The following is a 21,373-nucleotide window of genomic DNA, read 5'->3' as shown; positions in this document are numbered from 1 at the left end:
AGAGGAGGAAGCGGGCTCTCTGCTCAGCAGGGAGCGGGGCTCGATCCCAGGACCCTGGGATCATGACCTGAGCCGAAGGCAGAGGCTTTAACCCACTGAGCCACTCAGGCACCCCTCACTGGAGTTAATTTTCTTATATTACTGATATACAAAAATGAAGGTCACAGTAAAGGCCAACCATTTATTACGCAATGAATTAAAGAATCAACTGTCTAGAATAAGAATAAAGGTTCAGAAAAAGAAAAAAAAGACAAGTGGGAAAATATATATATATATACCTGCTGCGAAGATGGCTGCCGTTTTGACACCTTTATCTTCATTTTGTAGGTCCTGAAGGAATGAACCAACTGTTGATGACATTGGTTTGACCACAAATTGACAGCGCTCTTTTCTGGATGGCAAAGTAAGTGTTATCAAGGGAAGGCCGTGTCTATAATTAACTGTTACTTCTGTCAAGGAAAAAAAAGTAGGAATATAGAAATTGGTAAAATTTAGTTTTTTAAAAAGCAACTTTAAAATACAAGGTTCTATGAAGAATGCTTAAATATGGAATTCATAACCCTCTGAATTCCTACAATAGTGCCTTCATTGTACTACAATTTACCTATACTCTACCATTCTATAACATTTCGTTAAGCATGTGCCACACTTTATTATAATTATCTGCTTATTGTCTTCCCAGGTGAAGAGTTGGGTTTTTGAGGGCAAAAACTGCCTCAAATTCATCTATACCTCATTTGTTGCTGGGGTGGGAGTTTGCCAAAAGACATAGTATGGCAGCAGAAAAGGGAAGAAGAGAACTAGGGGTGGGGTGGGGGAAGAGAAAGGAGGGGGACCAAAAGAGTCCGTTTTGCAAAAAACCCCTAATTCTCCTTTTATTTGCAAGAATGTAAATATACTAGCACAGGAATCTAAAAAGTGATAAGAAAGCTTACCATTAGGGGGCACCACTGTACTATAAAGATGTGATTGATAGTATTTAAGATTTCCACACAGCTGCGCGCACAAAACCTGTAAGAAAGATTATTTCTTCTTTTAGAAAAAGTGGGAAAGCTGAAATAAGTGTCTTTACCAGAAGATTTTCCTAACTTTATAGGACAAGGATGATAAACACTTCAGCCTCCCACACAGACCCAGATAAGCCCTTAGAGAAGCTCGCCAAACCTTTCAGATGGCTTTGTTGTCCCATGTGGTAGGCACTAGACACACGTGACCATTAAAGTTAAAAGAAACACTAATAATTCAGTTTCTCAGTCACCTTTACCACCTTTCAAGTGCTCCACAGCTCTGTGTGCCTGGGGGCTACGGTGTTTGCACAGAACAGAACATTTCCATCATCACAGAAAGTTCTATCAGAAAGCACTGCTGGGCCTAGAACATCTAAAATGGCTCCTTGACTGTGGGACACGTTTGAGTTTGTGTTGGTGTTTGGTTGACAGTTGTACTGGTGCTTAAGGAAGACCAGATGACATCACAGCACAGCAGGGCACAGAGACGCTGTGGTCCCTGAAAGAAAGGGCACTGAGAAACAGGGTGTCCAGAGGCATTTGGCACTTCAAAGAACCTACACCAGAGGAATCAGTATCACAGCAACCAAGGTTTTTTCTTCTTTTCCTCTTAAGCAGGCTCCACATCCGGCATGCAGCCAAACAAGGGGCTTGAACTCATGACCCTGAGATCAGGACCTGAAAGAGCTGGGACTCTTGGCCGACTGAAACCTCCCAGGTGCCCCAACATCCAGTGTTTTTTAATGTATCACCTTGCAAAGCGTTCCTTAACAATAACTGTGCCAGGAATTATCCAATGAAGAATTATTTTTCTGGCTTTTTTAAAGAGTTTTAAGTAATCTCCACACCCAGCGTGGGACTCAAACTCAAAACCTCGAGAATCAAAAGTTGCACACTCCACAGAGTGGACTGAACCTCCCAGGTGCCCCCAAAACTCTTTCCAAAATTCTATTTTCAAGTTTACTTATACAATAAATCAAATAGTTAAAAATGTGCTCACTGATCTGAAAAAGAAACCATGAAAATGACTCAAATGATGTTCCATTACGCTCAAAATCAGAACAATGCTGTTAATAAGTTAAACAAAACATTCAGCTACACATTTCTAGGATTATAAACATAGGCTATTACTTACAACAAAATATCTGTCACGTTAATTTAAGGCAGTTCATTTGAATTTTATTTCTAAATATAACTCACTACTAAGATGAAAAAGAAGAAAACCCTGACTATGTCTTAAGATAGATGCAGCTCTCAAAGAATAAAGATACGAAGTTTTCCAAGTTTGGATAATGGATAGTACAATACTGTTGTTTTTTTCCTACCACTTTTAAACTACAAGAAACCAAGTATCCACTTGAAAACACGTCAGAATTCTCTACCAAAATACTTCTTCAAAAATATTTAATGATATAAACGATTCTCCACATATAAAAGGCAAATATCCACTTGAAAACACGTCAGAATTCTCTATCAAAATACTTCTTTAAAACTATTTAATGATATAAACGATTCTCCACATATAAAAGGCAAATATAAAACCGCAGAGTGTGAAAGTGAAAGCCCTGCCCTTTACTTCTGCACCAAAACCTCCCTCCACCACTGTTAGTGGTGACGAAGACTCTCTCCTCGTCTAAAGTTCAGTCTGGCTCCTCTAGGCCTGACTAAGCCCCATCCTGGCGCGTGTCCTCTAAGAACCCCTTTTAGCAAGAATCCTGTCGGTGTGGCCAGAATCCTCCACCCTCCATATCCACCAAACTCCTAACATTCTCCACAGTCCCCCCTCCATCCATATGTATTACCTGATCATTCTCATCCGCCTTCAGCAAGAATCCTAGTAGTCAGTTCAGCTAAGAATTACCCTGCCCTCTCGAGTTATTTTCCATCAACCCTGCCCTTCCATATAAATCCCTGTTTTCCCTCGCTGTATTTGGAGTCGAGCCCAATCTCTCTCCCCACCGCAAAACCCTCTAGTTACAGCCCCCTGAATAAACTCAACCTTACAACAGGGCCATGAAACTTTTTTTTTTTTAAAGATTTTTATTTATTTGACAGAGAGAGACATAGGAGAGAGGGAACACAAGCAGGGGGAGTGGGAGAGGGAGAAGCAGGCTTGCTGCTGAGCAGGGAGCCTGTTGTGGGGTGCGATCCCAGGACACTGGGATCATGACCTGAGCCGAAGGCAGATGATTAATGACTGAGCCACCCAGGCACCCACATGAACCATTTTTTTTAAAGATTTTATTTATTTATTTGACAGACAGAGATCACAAGTAGGCAGAGAGGCAGGCAGAGAGAGAGAGAAAGGGAAGCAGGCTCCCTGCTGAGCAGAGAGCCCGATGGAGGGCTGGATCCCAGGACCCTTAGACCATGACCTGAGCCGAAGGCAGAGGTTTAACCCACTGAGCCACCCAGGCGTCCCAGCCCATGAACCATTTTTTAACAGTAGTTTCATAAGTATCCTTCCAGGATTTTTCCCTCTATGTTACCACTTTACATAACTAGCTAAATTTTATCCTAGAGTCTATCTATAGCTAGACAGCTTATGAATTAGGTTTTAGATGCCAATGGTAATTCCCAATCAGGAAGTATTGATCATTTAATGTGCTGATGGAAGTTTCTGGTCTACAGTATACTGAGATCATTTTATAGGCAACCACTTGACAACAAGGTAATTCTGAAAGGTACGGCAGCCAGAGAAAACTCTCAGAGCTTTCTCAAACATTTGCCGGCCTCTAAGAATCACCTGAAGAGCACAGTATCATCTACTGTGAAGTAGACTGGGCTTGCTAAAAACAGATTCCTGGACTCCACCCTGAGATTTTTGATCTAGTAAGTCTGAGGTCAAGTGGGAGAATCTGCATTTTCAGTAAGCCCCAGGGTTACACCAGAAGTTACAGGTGTGAGGCTCAGGCTTGGAGCAGCTGGGCTCTAGAATACCCTCAGTGACCCTCAGGGCACTACGCTAAATTTCTGCACAGAACCATTTTGATTGATTTTAACTCAGGAAAGCCCCTTCTTTATCTACAAATCCTGTCATTCCCTCAAGGTCCAGCTCAAAAGCCATTTCCTCTTTAAGTCTTCCCGGGAGAGCACTAAGGTCACAGTGGAGAGAACGCAGGCTTTGCAAGCAGAGCAAGTGCGAATCTCAGCTTCCAGATACACCACCAGCCTGCTTGATCTTGGACAGGCAGAGTGATCAGGAAGATAGGGGTTATGAGAACAAGGAGGAGATGGCTATATTAGAAGATGACAAAAGGGAAAATATCATTAACATAGGAGAGGTCTGTTTCAGCTTCAAAGTAAAAGGGAGGCAGGTGTTAGTAGAAAGAAGCTGTGCAATGAGCCTATGTCCGGGCCAATTAACAAGACCGGACTGCTTCTAATGCTCTGCCATACTTTCCATTAAATTTATTATTGTTAATAAAATCAAGATGTGGGGTTTTTTTTTTTTACATTTTTTAAAATGTGACGCAGTGATCCCACCTCCTAGTTGTGTACCCTAGAGAAATGAAAACTTAACTTCACGCGACCTGTACAAATACTATTTCCTTTCCACCCACTAGTGTGCCATCTCCCTGGGAGCAGGGAGGGGGCTGGTCTGGTTCCCTGCTGTATCCCTGACACACCTGACATGCAAGATAGGGGCTCAATAATTATATGTTAAATAAATGTGGGAATACCTTCAAGCTGGTAAGGGAAAATAACTTTCAACTTAGAACACTATCTCAGGAATATTACTGAAGTTGAAGGAAAAGAGTTTTCAGATATACAGAGATCAGTTTCCTTCCCATACATCTTTGTTGAAGAACTTCGTCAGGAAAAAGGGAATTAACCCGATGGAAGAGAACATCATTATGGGCTGAACTGCGTTGTGTCTTCCCTCTAACCCACAGATTCATGTTAAAGCTGTAACCTCCAGTACCTCTGAATGAGAATATATTTTGAGGAGGTAATTAAGTCAAAATGGGGACATGAGTTTGAGCCCTAATCTACTATGACTGGTGTCCTTCCAAGAACAGGAGATTTGGGCACAAACATGAGCATACACAGAGGAAAAACCACGTAAGGACACAGTGAGAAGATGGCCATTCAGAAGCCATGGAGAGAGGACTCAGAAGAAACCAAACAAGTCAACACCTTCACCTCAGACTTTTGTCTTCCAGAATTGTAAGGAAACAAAGCTATTGTTTAAGCCACTCAGCCTGAGGTATTTTGTCAAGAAAGCCCCAGGAAACAGATACAAACACCAAAGCTAAAAAACACAATGGTAAATAAACTATTCATTTGAAGAAGTTTTAAACTATTTTTTCATGTTAAAATGACTGTTAAATTCTAAACAAGATTTGGTATGTTACACTGAATGGATTCTTAGAACATGTGAAGATCCTTGTCATGTTCAGGAAGAGGGCAAAAACAGTGAAAAACTTAAGACTTTGTTAGAAAAACTGTAATTACGTGTGTATGTTAAACACTTAAAGGAAACCACTCAGGGCGCCTGGGTGGCTCAGTGGGTTAAAGCCTTGCCTTTGGCTCAGGTCATGATCCCAAGGTCCAGGGATTGAGCCCCGTGTTGGGCTCTCTGCTCAGTAGGGAGCCTGCTTCTCAGTCTCTCTCTGCCTGCCTGCCTCTCTGCCTACTTATGATCTTGGTCTGTCAAACAAATACATAAAAACCTCAAAAAAAAAAAGAAACCACTCAATCTACAGTTTCTTAAGTGCTAGAAAAAAATAGAACAAAATTTTTCAAGGAAAGCAGGCAGAAAAAAGCAAAAAGCTTTTTAAAAACTAGAAGACCCCCGCCCCAAAAAAAGTCACTGTTGCAACTTGAGAAATATAGAAAACAGACATGTACAATCCCACCAACCCGACTTCATTTATGCAAGTCTTCCTTCAGATATTTACATTCTTGTAATCACAGCCAACGTCGAACTGATCATTAATGTTTTATAACCATTTACCTACCTCAAAAACTTTTCATAAAATAATTTTATTTTTAAAATTTTTTTTAAAAGATTCACACATATGCTGATTTTTTTCTTACAAATATGCAAAGGCAATTCAAGGAGAAAGATAACTTTTCTTTTTTTTTAGTAAGACTTTATTTTCTTATAGCAGTTTTTAAGTTTACAGAAAAATTGAGACAAAGGTACAGAGATTTCCTGTATAGCCTCTGCCCCATGCATGACCTCCCCTGGGTGCTTGCACTCCCTCACTGGAGTGGTCCATTGTTAACAACTGGTGAGCCTACAAAGACACATCAAAACCACCCACGGTCCACAGCTTACATCAGGGCTCACTCTTGCTGTACATTCTGCATATTGACTCTGGACAAATGCATAATGGCATGTCTCCACCATTATAGTATCATACAGAGTAAGTTAATTGCCTTAAAAAACTCTGCTCTGCCTATTCATCCCTTTCTCTCTCACCACCCCAACTGCTGGCAATCACTGATCTTTTTACTGTCTCCATAGTTCTTTTATTATTATCATTATTATAACATATAATGTATTATTTGTTTCAGGGGTACAGGTCTGTCTCACACAATTCACAGCACTCACCATAGCACATACCCTTCCCAATGTCCATCACCCAGCCACCCTCCTCCTCCTCCACTCCAGTAACCCTCAGTTTGTTTCCTGAGATTAAGAGTCCCTTACGCTTTGTCTCCCTCTCTGGTTTCGTCTTACTTCATTTTTCTCTCCCTTGCCCTAGGATCCTCTGTCCTGTTTCTCTAATTCCACATATCAGTGAGATCGTATGACTATTGTCTTTCTCTGACTGAATTATTTTGCTTAGCATAATACCCTCCAGTTTTAGTCCCATCATTGCAAATGGCAAGATGTCTTTTTTATGGCTGCGTAATATTCCATTGTATATCTATACTACATCTTCTTTATCCATTCATCTGTTGGTAGACATCTAGGCTCTTTCCATAGTTTGGCTATTATGGACATTGCTGCTATAAACATTGGAGTGGAGGTGTCCCTTCAGATTATATCTGTATCTTTGGGGTAAATACTCAGTAGTGCAATTGTTGGGTCATAGGGTATCACTATTTACAACTTTTTGAGGAACCTCCATGCTGTTTCCCAGAATGGTTGCACCAGTTTGCATTCTCACCAACAGTGTAGGAGGGTTCCCCTTTCTCCATATCCTTGCCAGCATCTGTCATTTCCAGACTTGTTAATTTTAGCCATTCCAACTGATGTGACATGGTTTCGATCTGTATTTCCCTGATGCCGAGTGATGTTGAGCACTTTTTCCATGTGTCTTTTGGCCATTTGGATGGATGTCAGAACAGAAATGTCTGTCCGTGTCTTCTGCCCATGTCTTGATTGGATTATATGTTCTTTGGGTGTTCAGTTTGAGAAGTAGCCCTTTATCTGATAGACCATTTGCAAGTATCTTTTCCCATTCTGTTGGTTGTCTTTTAGTCTTTTAGTTTTGTTGATTATTTCCTTTGCTGTGCAAAAGCTTTTTAACTTGATGCAGTCCCAATAGCTCATTTTTGCCCTTGCTTCCCTTGCCTTTGGCTAGGAAGAAGTTGCCGAGGCTAAGGTTGAAGAGGTTGCTGCCTGTGTTCTCCTCAAGGATTTTGATGGATTCCTGCCTCACTGAGGTCTTTTCACCCATTTTGAGTCTATTTTTATGTGTGGTGTAAGGAAATAGTCCAGTTTCATTCTTCTGCATGTGGCTAATTTTCCCAACACCATTTGTTGAAGAGACTGTCTTTTTTCCATTGGACATTCTTTCTAGCTTTGTCGAAGAGTAGTTGACCATAGAACTGAGGGTACATTTTTGGGCTCCCTGTTCTGTTTCATTGATCTGTGTGTCTGTTTTTTGTCAGTACCATACTGACTTGATGGTTACAGCTTTGTAATAGAGCTTAAAGTCTGGGATTGGGATGCCACCAGCTCTGGTTTTCTTTTTCAACAATCACTGGCTATTCGGGGTCTTTTCTGGTTTCATACAAATTTTAGGATTACTTGTTCCATTTCTGCGATAAAAAGTTGATGGCATTTTGACAGGGATTGCTTTAAATGTAGCACAGACATTTTACCAATATTTGTTCTTCCAATCCATGAGCATAGAATGTTTTTCCATTTCTATGTGTCTTCCTCAATTTCTTTCATAAGTATTCCATAGTTTTCTGAGCACAGATTCTTTGCCTCTTTGGTTAGATTTATTCCAAGGTATTTTACAGTTTTGAGTGAAATTATGAATGGGATTAACTTAATTTCTCTTTCTTCTGTCTTGCTGCTGGTGTACAGAAATGCAACTGGTTTCTGCGTTTTTAAAAAATATTTTGTTTATTTATTTATTTTAAAGAATTTATTTATTTGACAGAGAGAGATCACAAATAGGCAGGCAGAGAGAGAGAGAAAGGAGAAAGCAGGCTCCCCACTGAGCAGAGAGCCCAATGCCGGACTCAATTCCAGGACCCTGAGATTATGACCTGAGCTAAAGGCAGAGGCTTAACCCACTGAGCCATCCAGGTGCCCCTCTGTGCATTTATTTTATAACCTGACACTTTACTGAATTCCTGTATGAGTTCTAGAAGTTTTGGGGTGGAGTCTTTTGGGTTTTCCACATGAAGTATAATATCTGCAAAGAGTGAGGATTTCGTTCCTCTTTGCCAATTTGGATGCCTTTTAATTCTTTTTATTGTCTGATTATTGAGGCTAGGACTTCTAGTACTACGTTAGTACTACAGCAGTGGTGATAGTGAACAGCCTTGCTGGGTTCCTGACCTTAGGGGAAAAGCTCTCAGTTCTTCCCCATTGAGAATAATATACGTTGATGATATTGCAGTATGTACCCTCTTTCCCTACCGTGTAAAGAGTTTCAATCAAGAAAGGATGCTGTACTTTGTCAAAGGATTTTTCTGGATCTATTGAGAGTTATCATGCAGTTCTTGTCCTTCCTTTTATTAAAGTAGTGTATTACACTGATTGATTTGTGGATGTTGAACCAAACTTGCAGCCCAGAAATAAATCCCACTTGGTCCTGGTGAATAAACGTTTCAATGTACTGTTGGATCCTACTGGCTAGTATTTTGGTGAGAATTTTGGCATCCATGTTCACCAGGGATACAGGTCTATAATTCTCCTTTTTGGTGGGGTCTTTGTCTGGTTCTGGGATCAAGATAATGCTGATCTCATAAAATGAGTTTGGAAGTTTTTCCTTCCATTTCTACTTTTTGGAACAGCTTCAGGAGAACAGGTATTAATTCTTCTTTAAATGTTTGGTAGAACTGCCCTGGGAAGCCATCTGACCCTGGGCTCTTGATTGCTGAGAGATTTTTGATGACTGCTTCAATCTCCTTGCTGGTTATGGATCTGTTCAGGTTTTCTCTTTTTTCCTTGTTCAGGTTTGGTAGTTTATATTCTAAGAATGAATCCATTTCTTCCAGATTGTCTAATTTGCTGGCATGTAGTTGCCCATAATATGTTCTTATAATTGTCTGCATTTCTTTGGTGTTGGTTGTCATCTCTCCTCTTTCACTCATGATTTTATTAATTTGGGTCCTTTCTCTTTTCTTTTTGAGAAGTCTGGCCAGGGAGTTATCAATCTTATTAATTCTTTCAAAGAATCAGCTCCTAGTTTCATTGATCTATTCTACTGTTCTTTTTGTTTCTATTTCATTGACTTCTGCTCTGATCTTTATTATTTCTCTTCTGCTCAGTTTAGGCTTTATTTGCTATTCTTTTTCAGCTCCACTAGGTGTAGAGTTAGGTTGTGTATTTGAGGCCTTTCTGGTCTCTTGAGAAAGGCTTGTACTGCTATCTACACCTTCCTCTTAGGACCACCTTTTCTGCATCCCAAAGATTTTAAACAGTTTTCATTTTCATTTGTTTCCATGAATTTTTTAAATTCTTCTTTAATTTCCTGGTTGACCCATTCATTCTTTAGTAGGCTGCTCCTTAACCTCCACGTATTTAAGTTCTTTCCAACTTTCCTCTTGTGATTGGGCTCAAGTTTCAAAACACTGTGGTCTGAAAACATGCAGGGAATGATCCCGATCTTTTGGTATCAATTGAGAGCTGATGTGTGACCTAGTATGTGATCTATTCTGGAGATTGTCCCATGTGCAGTAGAGAAGAATGCATCTTCTGCTGCTTTAGGATGGAATGTTCTGAATATATATGTGAAGTCCATCTTGTCCAGTGTGTCATTCAAAGCCCTTATTTCCTTGTTAATCTTTTGCTTAGATGATCTGTCCATTTCAGTGAAGGGGGGTGTTAAAGTCCCCTACTGTTATTGTATTATTGTCGATGTACTTCTATGATTTTGTTATTAATTGGCTTATATAATTGACTGCTCCCATTTTAGGGGCATAGATATTTACAATTAGATCTTTTTGTTGGATAGACCCTTTAAGTATGATATAGTGTCCTTCCTCATCTTTTATTTCAGTCTTTGGTTTAAAGTCTAATTTGGGGGCGCCTGGGTGGCTCAGTGGGTTAAGTCTCTGCCTTCAGCTCAGGTCATGGTCTCAGGGTCCTGGGATTAAGCCCCACATTGGGCTCTCTGCTTGGTGGAGAGCCTGCTTCTCCCTCTCTCTCTGCCTGCCTCCCTGCCTACTGCTGATCTCTCTTTGTCAAATAAATAAATAAAATCTTTAAAAAAATCTAATTTGGCTGATATAAGGATTGCCACCCAGCTTTCTTTTGATGTCCATTAGCATGATAAATGGTTTTCCACCCTCTCACTTTAAATCTGGAGGCATCTCTAGATCTAAAATGAGTCTCTTACAGACAGCAAATCAATGGGTCTTGCTTTTTTATCCAACCCAATACCCCGTGTCTTTTGATTGGGGTACTTAGCCATTTACATTCAGGGTGACTACTGAAAGATATGGATTTAGTGCCATTGTATTGCCTGTAAGGTGGTTGTTACTATATATTGTCTCTGGTCCTTACTGGTGTATGCTACTCTTGGGCTCTCTCTTAGGCTTAAAGGGCCTCTTTCAATATTTCTTGAAGGCCTTGTTTGGTGATCGCAAATTCTCATAATTTCTGTTTGTCCTGGAAGCTTTTTATCACTCTTTCTATTTTCAATGACAGCCTAGCTGGATTAAGTATTCTTGGCTGCATATTTTTCTCATTTAGTAACCTAACAAAATAATTTTAAATACCCCATAAACATTTATCCTACAGATGTACCAGAATTTACTATTTACCTATTGCTGGACATTTCCATTTCATACACCATTTCCATATATTTCCATATATTTCTCATCAGAAAATGCACGCTCATTTTTAGAAAATCTACACATCATACATTCACAGAAAGAAAAGTCATCCAAAAAGCCATCATCTAGAATTACACCAGTTAACACTGATGTATATCTTCTAGGTTATTTTCTATGTATGATATTCAATTTTTCACCATTACAACTAAACTGATTCTAAACATCTTCACATTTAAATCTTTCTTTGAATTTTTTTCCTTCAGAATAGACTGCAGGATGATTAAATCACAAATCAGTAATAATTTGGGGATCTGATAATGTATTATCAAACTTCTTGTTGGGAATATTTTCTTTGCGTCATGTTGTTCTACTCAGTACAACTCCGTATTAATAGTAGTCTGAAGCCAAGCAAGCAAATCTTCATAAGGTTCAGAATCAAACAATAACAGACACATCTGGGCATCCCTGGAGGAACCAGCTGTCCTTACTGGGACAGCCCACCAGTACCTCAACCTCAATACCTCCTGAACCGAGGACCTGATGCTCTCCTTTATTTCCTTATTTTGATGAACTCACACCACTAATGACCAGTTGTTAGAACTAGAGCCCTGATCTCTGCTCAGCAGGGAGCCTGCTTCCTCCTCTCTCTCTCTCTCTCTCTGCCTGCCTCTCTGCCTACTTGTGATCTGTCTGTCAAATAAAATAAATTTAAAAAAAAAAAAAAAAGAACTAGAGCCCTGAGAGCTACCCGCAACAACTAATATTCTATAAAATCAACTGGTAAGAGCTGTACTTACAAATGAACTACTACTAAGGCATGCTGGTTCTAATTCACACAGATCCCTTTAATCCAATCCTCTCCCTCCATCTCCACCCCCACTGCCCTCTTTCAGGGCCTCATCATCTTGCCTTGATCACTGTAGCAGATTCCTAATTGGCTTCTCCCACATCTTTTCCATAGTAAGATCTATTGCAATCTCTAACATCATATAAAGTCAAACTCTTTCTAGATTTAAAAAACTCTCTTTGCTCTCTATTGCAAAGAGAAACAATTTCAAAGATAACTTTCCATGAACTGATTCTTATCTGGTTCTCTGGTCTCACCTTACCATCACCAGCACCACCCACCTCCCTACCCTGGATTTCAGACTCAGGCAACACTGCAGTTTCTGGATTAGTGTGCACTGTTGAATGCTTCCTTGCCTTTTGCACTCTTTCCCACCCTATAAAAACTATTCCCACTGAAAAACAAAAACAAAAACAAAACACAGAACTCTATTCTTACTATCACCTTCTTGCCTGTTACAATCAAGTGAACTTCCTCTTCAAAGGCCAAGCCGTCCTCAGCTGCTTTCCATCGTCTACATTCAAAATCTTAACTCCATCTCATCTCACTACTACTCACACCACAGATTCAGCAGGCAGATATAATCTGCTATCTCTCATCTTCAAAAAGTTCCAAACCCTCCACTAGCCACATAGCCCTCCAGCTACTGTCCCGTTCATAGGCTCTCCTTAACCACACCTTTCAGTTTATCTAAACTAGCATCCTCCACTCCCATTCACTCTTTAACATACTACCACAAGGCTTCTATCTCCATCCCCTCAACTCTCACCAGACCTCTCCCAAGGTCCAGCATAAATGCTGGACTAACATATGCCCTTACATGATCATATACCTCTAAAACTGCATTTACCCAGAACAAAACTCTTGACTGACTCCCTGAAACCTGTAACTCTGATTCCATCCTCCCCCTGCAGTAACTGACCCACCGTCTTCCTAGCTGCTCAAGTGAAACCCAGGAGTCGTTCTTGACGCCATCAATTCGATCAACCCACCCATTCTATCTGCCTAGTTTATACACTTCTCTCCATTTTTATTGTTAATGCTCTGGTCCAGGCCACTGTTAACAGTTCCCAAACTCATTTACTTCCACCCTTGCTCTCTCCTCTATGCTACCCTCCTCAAAGCAGCAAAAGTGTTAATCTTAAAATGTAAACACAATCATCTCACTCTTCTGTTTAAAATTTTTCCATGGATTCCCTTTGTAATTCAACAAAATAAAAGCTTCTCATGGCCAATGAGATGCTGCTTGTCTCATTCCCTTTCTTCCTTGCTTACTTCCACTGATCCTACTGGTTACCTCTCAATTCCTAGAACTTGACAAATTTTTCAGATCTCAGGCTTGTAAGCACATGCTGCTCTCCATTTCAATTATTCCTCTCACCTTCTTTGTATACTAGATGTTTTACACGCAATATCTTATTTAATCTTTCTAGCAACCGTATGAGGTGTGTACGATAACTTCCCATCCTTTTCCCCCTATTCAAATGTATTTATCACTTAATTGATCTAGCAAGTAAGCTTAGCATTTATGTAATAGGAAGTAGAGAGCTGGAGTTGGTAAACAAGAGCCTGTGGGGTGAATCCAGCATGCTCCTCCCCCAGTTTTCAAAAATAAACTTTATATTTTAAGTCAATTTTAGAATAGTAAAACTGAGCAAAGTACAGAGAGTTACATACCTTCATCTCTTCCCACCCCCATCCCACTGGCCTCCTCAGTATCAACATCCAGCACCAGAGTGGTACAACTGTTCCAATCTGTGAACCTATATTCATTCACACATCATTTTCGTCCAAAGTCCACAGCTGACATTAGGGTTCATTCTCGGTTGGACATTCTATGGGTTTTAACACCTGCATGATGACTTGTGCCCACCACCACAGCATGATGCAGAACAGTTTCCTAAACATCCTATATGCTCTGCCTCCCTCTCACCCCTCTGCCCCCAGCAACCACCGATCCTTCACTGTCGCCACAGTTTCACCTTGTCCAGAATGCTATACAGTCAGAATCATACAGTATGTGTAGCCCATTCAGACTAGCTTCTTTCATTTAGTATGCATTCAAGGGCGTTCCACGTCTCTCCATGGCTTGATCACTTATTTCCTTTTTAAGTTTTTTAATCAAAATATATTTGATGTACAACACTGTGTAAATTTAGGTGAACAACTTGTTGATCTGATACATTTAGGACTGCCATATCATTAGTGAGCACCTCTTTGACATCACAAAATTATCATTTCTTTTTCAGGTTGGGAAGGATTAAGATGTAGGCTCTCAGTAAGTTTGATCATGATAATATTGTCTATATTGCTCATTTCATTTTAGTGCTGAATAATATTTCATTGTCTCAATGGACCACAATTTATCCACTAGCTTACTGAGGTATCTTGGATGCTTCTCAATTTTGGCCACTATCAATAAAGTTGCTATAAAGAGCTGCATGCAGGTTGTTTCCCATATTTTAAATATTAGAATACTGGAACACAAGGGGATTAAGTCAGTTAATAAGGGAGCACAGTCAAGCACTTAGGAGCTCCCATTCTTTCAACTGCTTCACTGTCCTGTCAGTACTGTCATCCTGTGGGATAGGACACAAAACCACACCCAGGTCAGGTCATCCTACACTGTACCCACACCTGTGCAGAGCAGGGCGCTCTGTTTCCAGACCAAGTGTAAAAATGTAAAAAAAGTTTTACACATGTAAAAAAAAAAAAAGATTTTGTGGAACAAGTGGTATGAAGAAGAGGAAAAAATATTAGATATTTCTATTACAAACAAATCTTAAGAAACTGCATTCACATGATGATGCTGAAATCAACTCATTAATTGTATATAATGTGTTCTTGACCCAATATACTCTAATATTTCAACAGGTCAATGCTTGGTAACAGACCAACCATTAGTCTATATGGATTGTGGTCCTTTGTTATTTGCTTGCTCTCCAAAGCATTTCCTTTTGAAGTGAAGAGAGGAAAGGAGTGAATGAGGAAAGGAAGAATGAAGATACACAGACACACATACACATACACACAACACATGAGCGCATGAATTTTAGGGATCCTGCTGGGATCCGTTCAGACCATGGCTTAAATGCCAAGTGCTCAGAAGAGATATTAACATGGTCTTGCTAGGATACTACACTAAACATGTGGAAGCTATGGCTGTGTTACATACACATTATTTCTGTTTCTGTTCAGTTTCAGTCATGTTATAAACTACTCTTCCTGGACTATCCAGATCAAAGAGAAAACTTTAATGCTGAAAACTTTAACTTTAACTTAGCACCTGAGACAGACAGAAGCCTTAGTTAGCTCAGCCCAGTGTGTGCTAAAAAATGCAAAATTTTTAAGGCAGATTTAAAATGTAATCTAAAGGGATGCCTGGGTTGCTCAGTCATTAGGCTTCTGCCTTCAGCTCAAGTCATGAGGCCAGGGTCCCGGGATCGACCCCCATGTCCCGACGCAACACATGGTGTCCTGACATGTTGGTGTCCTGACACATCTGTCTGCTCAGCACGGAGCCTGCTTCTCCCTCTCCTACTCCTTTGCTTGTGTTCCCTCTCTCACTCTCTGTCAAATAAATAAATAAAATCTTTGAAATAAAATAAATAAAACGTAATGTAGAGACAAGCGTCTGCCTTTGGCTCAGGTCATGATCCCAGGGTCCTGGGATTGAGCCCCACCATCGGGCTGAGCAGGGAGCTGCTTCTCCCTCTGCCTGCCCCCCCCCCCAACCCCAGCTCATTCTCTTTTTCTCTCTCTCAAATAATCAAATAAAATCATTAAAAAAAATTGGTATCTGCCATCCTACTTTGTGTTATCTCTTTATCCTGACTTTGCTTTGTTTCCTTCCTTTCTTATATTCTAATAATATAATGAAAAAAAAAAAATACTCCAGTATCTCTACTGGTTTAAAAGTACATCGCTTTTTTTTTCTATCCCTCTAGTGTTTGCTTTTTACATTCTAAGACATTCTTACTTGGTTTAGTGTGTAAAGTTAATTTCTTTACCTTACTGCTAAACAACAATAAAGGATTTAGACTGTATCAGTCACAGTGAAGAAGGAATGATTTCCACTTTTTCAGAAACCCTAAACTGTCATTACAACTATTGTTTATATAGTGACTGTTTCTTCAATTCATCTGTATGCTTTCCAACTATTTTGCTCTCCGTTTCTGCTAACATTCTGTTTTCTTAGGTGTTCAATTTCTTCTTCCAGAAAAGAACTTTCAAAAATCTTTTAGTCTCTCAGCCTTTAGTTTGCTAAACAGATAGTTTACTGAACAGAGTACTCCAGGCTATGTCCCCTCAGATCTTTGAAGATATTCTTTTCCCTTTGGCCTCTATTAAAACATCTTCTAGGGGCGTCTGGATGGCTCAGTCAGTTAAGCGCCTGCCTTCAGCTCAGGTCATGATCCCAGAGTTCTGGGATCAAGCCTGAGTCAGAGCCCCCATCCAGCTCCCGGCTCAGCAGGGAGTCTGCCACTCCCTCCCCTTGCCCCCTACTTGTGCTCTCTCGCACACGCTCTCTCTCAAATAAATCAAATCTTTATAAATAAATAAATAAATAAAACATCTTCTGTAAATTTACGATTTTCTGTGAGATTTTCTTCAGCAGGAATCAGCATATAACATGCATAATGAATACAAATCAGAGGGGAGCGGTTTAAATTTTTTAGCTGAAAGGCAAGAGTGACATGGAAAAATACAAAAAAAAAAGGAAAAATAAATAAAAACAGAGTGCTTGTAAATAGAAGCCTTTTTAGGACAACTTTAATTATCCTGCTACAAAAGCACTCCGTATGACACCCATCCCAGTATGGGGCTTTCAGCGATAACACGGTGCTCCAGTTGGCCCTTCCCACGTCCACAAGTAAGAACTTGTTATTACCACCCTCTTCAGGGATTGCTCAGTTATAGTCCACAGATATCAGGTTATGTAATTGACTTTAAAAGGATTCAAGGCTCATACTGGAAATCGGATGAGAAAAGGCCAAGAGTGGACTCCGAACAACACCTAGCTGTCTGAAGCCATCTAGTAGCCTATGAAAGGCTGAAGGCTTCCCACCATTAAAGACATACAAAGTAATTTGGCCCAAGGTCTGAAAACAACTCCAAAAACACAGTTGTGACATTTTGTAAAGTCAATACAAGTATTTTCTATTTCCCCCAAGCTAAAGAGAATACTTGGACACAAATGGTCTAATGTGGAAATGTATACATATTAGAAATACATATTATACATACACACACACACACACATACACATACACACACCAACTGAGATCAGTACATGTGTTTATAGTCCCAGCTTCTACATACTCTAAAAATCTCTGCATGGCATGTTTCCTACTGGGAAACAGATGGGCACCATATAAGGGAACACATCTGAGTTTCTTTCTTTCTTTCTTTTTTTTTTAAGATTTTATTTATGGGGAACCTGGGTGGCTCAGTGGGTTGAGCCTCTGCCTTCGGCTCAGGTCATGATCTCAGGGTCCGGGGATCAAGCCCCACATCAGGCTTTCTGCTCAGTTGGGAGGCCTGCTTCCTCCTCTCTCTCTCTCTGCCTGCCTCTCTGCCTAACTGTGATCTCTCTCTGTGTTAAATAAATAAATAAAATCTTAAAAAAAAAAAAAAGATTTTATTTATGACAGAGACAGCAAGAGAGGGAACACAAGCACAGGGGAGCTGGAGAGGGAGAAGCAGACTCCCCAGTGAGCAGGGAGCTGGATATGGGGCTTGATCCCAGGACACTGGGATCGTGACCTGAGCCAAAGGCAGAGGATTAACTGATGGAGCCACCCAGGCGTCCCTGATATCTGGACTTCTTTAGCAAGTGGTAATCCCAAGCTATTACACATTCTGTGGTGGTAGATGTGGAAACAACAGCTCTCCTGAGTAATGTAAGCCAGGAGATCTAGAAGCACAAAAAAACTGACAGATGAGACTGCAGGATATAATGCCTGAAAACAGTCATTCAGTCCAATCCAACTAATATTTACTGAGCACCTCCTGGGTGCTGACTGAAAGACTCTTTCAGACGGCTACCAATCCAGCCACCCTTCCCTGCTTTCTCCGTGGTGGCAGTGCAGGAAGTCTTTCTGGGTTCTCCTAACTCTAACACATTTCCCAGCACTTGGATCCCAGCTGTTCCCACTACCACCAGAGGGACCTTACTTGTCCGAGTATTTTTTCTCTCAGATCTTCCCCACCAGATGTTCTCTGCTACTTTCTGATGGCCTTCCCTCAAGCTCCACCCCCTTCCACCCCTTCTCACTAAGTGACTTGAGAGGCCTGGCCACAGCTGTTATCTCTACTACCCAACATTACTTCGCTGATGACTCAAAGCTGTACCTCAGAGCCTCTCCTTGTGCATCTCATTTGCCAATACTATGTTGAAACCATTTATGACATCGAGAAATTGCCTCTTCTGCTAGAGCCTATCAGTGGTGGGCTTTCCCAAATCATGTCTGTATTACATGATCCCCGAATTGCCCCCGAACCCCCACCCAGGTCCCCTCATGGTAACTGCCCAGACATCTGCTCCAAGTTGGGCCAATTAGGCTCCCAACCTGGGAATGCGATTGACTAAATGTGTGTTCAAACTGGAATTCTTGTACACTGCTGTTGACAATGTAAAGTGCCACTTTAAAACTATTCGAAGTCTTTAAAAGCACTTTAAAACTATTTAAAAGTGCCACTTTGAAAACTATTTCCAACTACTAACATACCTAACAACAGCAACTCCACTCTGGGTATAAACCAGGGTGGAGTTTATACATGTTTATACAAGAGAAAGAACTACATATTTGCCCAAAAATGAAAAGTTCATTCATAGAAGTGCTCTTTATAAGCAAAACCTAGAAACTACATGAATCATCAGTGCAACAAACAGAGGTATAGTCATCAGATGGGATATTACAATAATATGCATTATACACGTGCGTATAAACACATACATACACAAACACATTAAGCAAAAGGTATAAAAGAGTGTATGCTCTAAGATTCCATTTATATAAATTCCAACAACAGGCAAAGGTAATCTATGCCACTGGAGGCAGGATGATGGTTATACTTCCAGGTTTAGGCAGAGAGCACAGAGGCCCTCTAGGACCTGTTAATATTCTGTTTCTCGCTCACAGGTATGTTCACTTTGTGAAGTCATTAAACTTAGGGACAATGTACTACCTATACGAATATTCTTAAGTTGTTCAGCTAAATCTGAACTGGACTCTTGAACTGAGATTTCAATTCTCCTTTGTTAGAATTTCTTTCAAGAAAGGCTTAGAACAGGCATAATACAGTGAGATTAAGTATGATAGTGGAGAGAACAAATGAAGTGTAATGGAGCCTCCACAGAAAAAAATTAGAAGAAAAACTTCATATGGAAGGTTCATTTTAGAGAAGAACATACCTAAACCTTTTTTTCTTCCTTTTTTTTTTTGCTTCTAATCTAAGTCGTTTACTATCAAGAATTATCTCAAAGCAGGGGTGCATGGGTGACTCAGTTGGTTGAGGTCTGCCTTCAGCTCAGGTCATGATCTCAGGGTCCTGAGATTGAGTCCCACATATCCCTTGCTCAGCGGGGAGCCTGCTTCTCCCTCTCCCTCTGTCCCTCCCCCACTGCTCTTGTGCTCGCTCTCTTCCCCAGATAAATAAAATCTTAAAAAAAAAAAAAAAAAAAAGAATTATCTCAAAGGACTGGGATAGAGCCTCAGAGGTAGAGCAAGATGGTACTAACAAAGCTGTCTTTGATGCCTAGTGTCTGAGATGATAGAGGGCCACAAGCCACATGGGGTAGCAGAGCGGGAAGCTCTACTCCAGTCCAGCAAACCAACACATCAAGTACTTAGAAATTTATTCCTCTGCGGGCATACTTAAGGACTCATGTTTAGTAAGTTTCCTTTTAAAATTCCTTATAAAATATTATATCCTGTTCTAATAAATGCAAAACAAAAGACTAATTGAAAGCCAGGATGATTTAAGTTTTATTTTAACAGGGCACCTGGGTGGGTCAGTCAGTTAAGCATCTGCCATTGGCTCAGGTCATGATCTCAGAATTCTGGAACTGAGCCCCATGTCAGGATCCCTGTTCGGTGGGGAGTCTGACTCTCCCTCTGTCCCTCTTCCCACTTGCTCTCTCAGTCACTCTCTCTCTCTCAAATAATTAAATAAAATCTTTAAAAAAGTTTTTATTTTAACAGATACTTCTTGACTTCTGTCATTTCTAATGTTGTAAATTTATATTTCATTTTAGACTCTTTCTTAAAATCCAGTATATTCCTATTTCATGGGTGCCCTAATATCTCCTTCTAACCTCCCTTTCTGGCTACACAGTTTCACCGTCATTATTTTGGAGAATCAGCCTAAGGGCCTGACGTTCACTGAGCCACCAGACCGTGCCACCTACTCAACATAGGTTGGAAAGGACAGGACTGACAGAAGACTCAAACAATGGAAAACACACAAACCAACTTTAAAAAAAAAAAATCATCAGTACTCATTCCCTTCTGAAAACAACTATATAGCAGAAAACAGCTTATGGCAAGACGCCCTTTTAGGTCCACTGACATCCAGTAATATTTTTTTTTTAGGAAAAACAAAAAAGGAAACTGCCATTAAGATCTAATTAACATAGAAAAGATTTTTTTTTTTAAAGGTGCTTCACTGAAACCATAGTATGGCAAACCAATGACAGCTAATCCCACACGTGAGGGTGGCACGAAGATGACTCAAGGACCAAGGAAGGAATCACAGGATTAACAGAATGCAGTCTGTACCCTCAAGAAGCCAACACTGTGGCCGTGTAGAAGACACAAGCTCAGAAGGAGGAAAGAAGGTTAATTATCACCAAGGGGCACGGGGCAGATCCCATGTGCAAACTGCTCAGAGAAGAAACATAATTCATCCAATATACTGGCCGCTCTGCTGGACCTTGAAAACACGTGGGAGCACGAAGGAAGGCGGGGGGAGGTGTCTGAGTAGGAGGTCAGCAGAGCCAAAAGACAGGAAGCAGACCTTCCCAATGGAGGAATGAAGAACAGAGAACTGGTGGGGCTTATGTGGGACAAGATGAAAGAAAGGATTGAAGAAGGCATAACTGAGTTTAATTTTGATCACAGGTCAAAACAGCACAGTTTTTCATAAGAGAACCTCACTATTTTCAGTGTAGTAAAAGCACAGTAGATTTAGATTTCTTTCATTTTCAATGTAACAAGGTTCAGTTAAAGGTTTAAAAATGCAATATAAGAGTAAAGGGCTTGTAAAGAAAAGAATGGCAAAAAAAAAAAAAAAAAAAAAAGCCAGAATTCTCTCC

General features: G+C 40.4%; 1 protein-coding gene across 2 annotated transcripts in view; it reads right to left on the bottom strand.

Annotated features, from left to right (window-relative positions):
• MCUB (mitochondrial calcium uniporter dominant negative subunit beta) overlaps positions 1 to 21,373 on the bottom strand; it is a 95,951-nt gene that overhangs the window by 16,955 nt on the left and 57,623 nt on the right. For both annotated transcript variants that reach the window (XM_059377138.1, XM_059377148.1), the window contains exons 2-3: positions 936 to 1,011; positions 279 to 449 (exon numbers count right to left, since the gene is read on the bottom strand). In XM_059377138.1, coding sequence (XP_059233121.1) covers positions 279 to 449; positions 936 to 1,011 — 247 coding nt within the window. The remainder of the gene's footprint in view (positions 1 to 278; positions 450 to 935; positions 1,012 to 21,373) is intronic.

The sequence above is a fragment of the Mustela nigripes genome, chromosome 1, assembly GCF_022355385.1.
Source record: "Mustela nigripes isolate SB6536 chromosome 1, MUSNIG.SB6536, whole genome shotgun sequence".
NCBI lineage: Eukaryota > Metazoa > Chordata > Mammalia > Carnivora > Mustelidae > Mustela > Mustela nigripes.
This window is presented reverse-complemented; position numbering and strand designations above follow the sequence as displayed.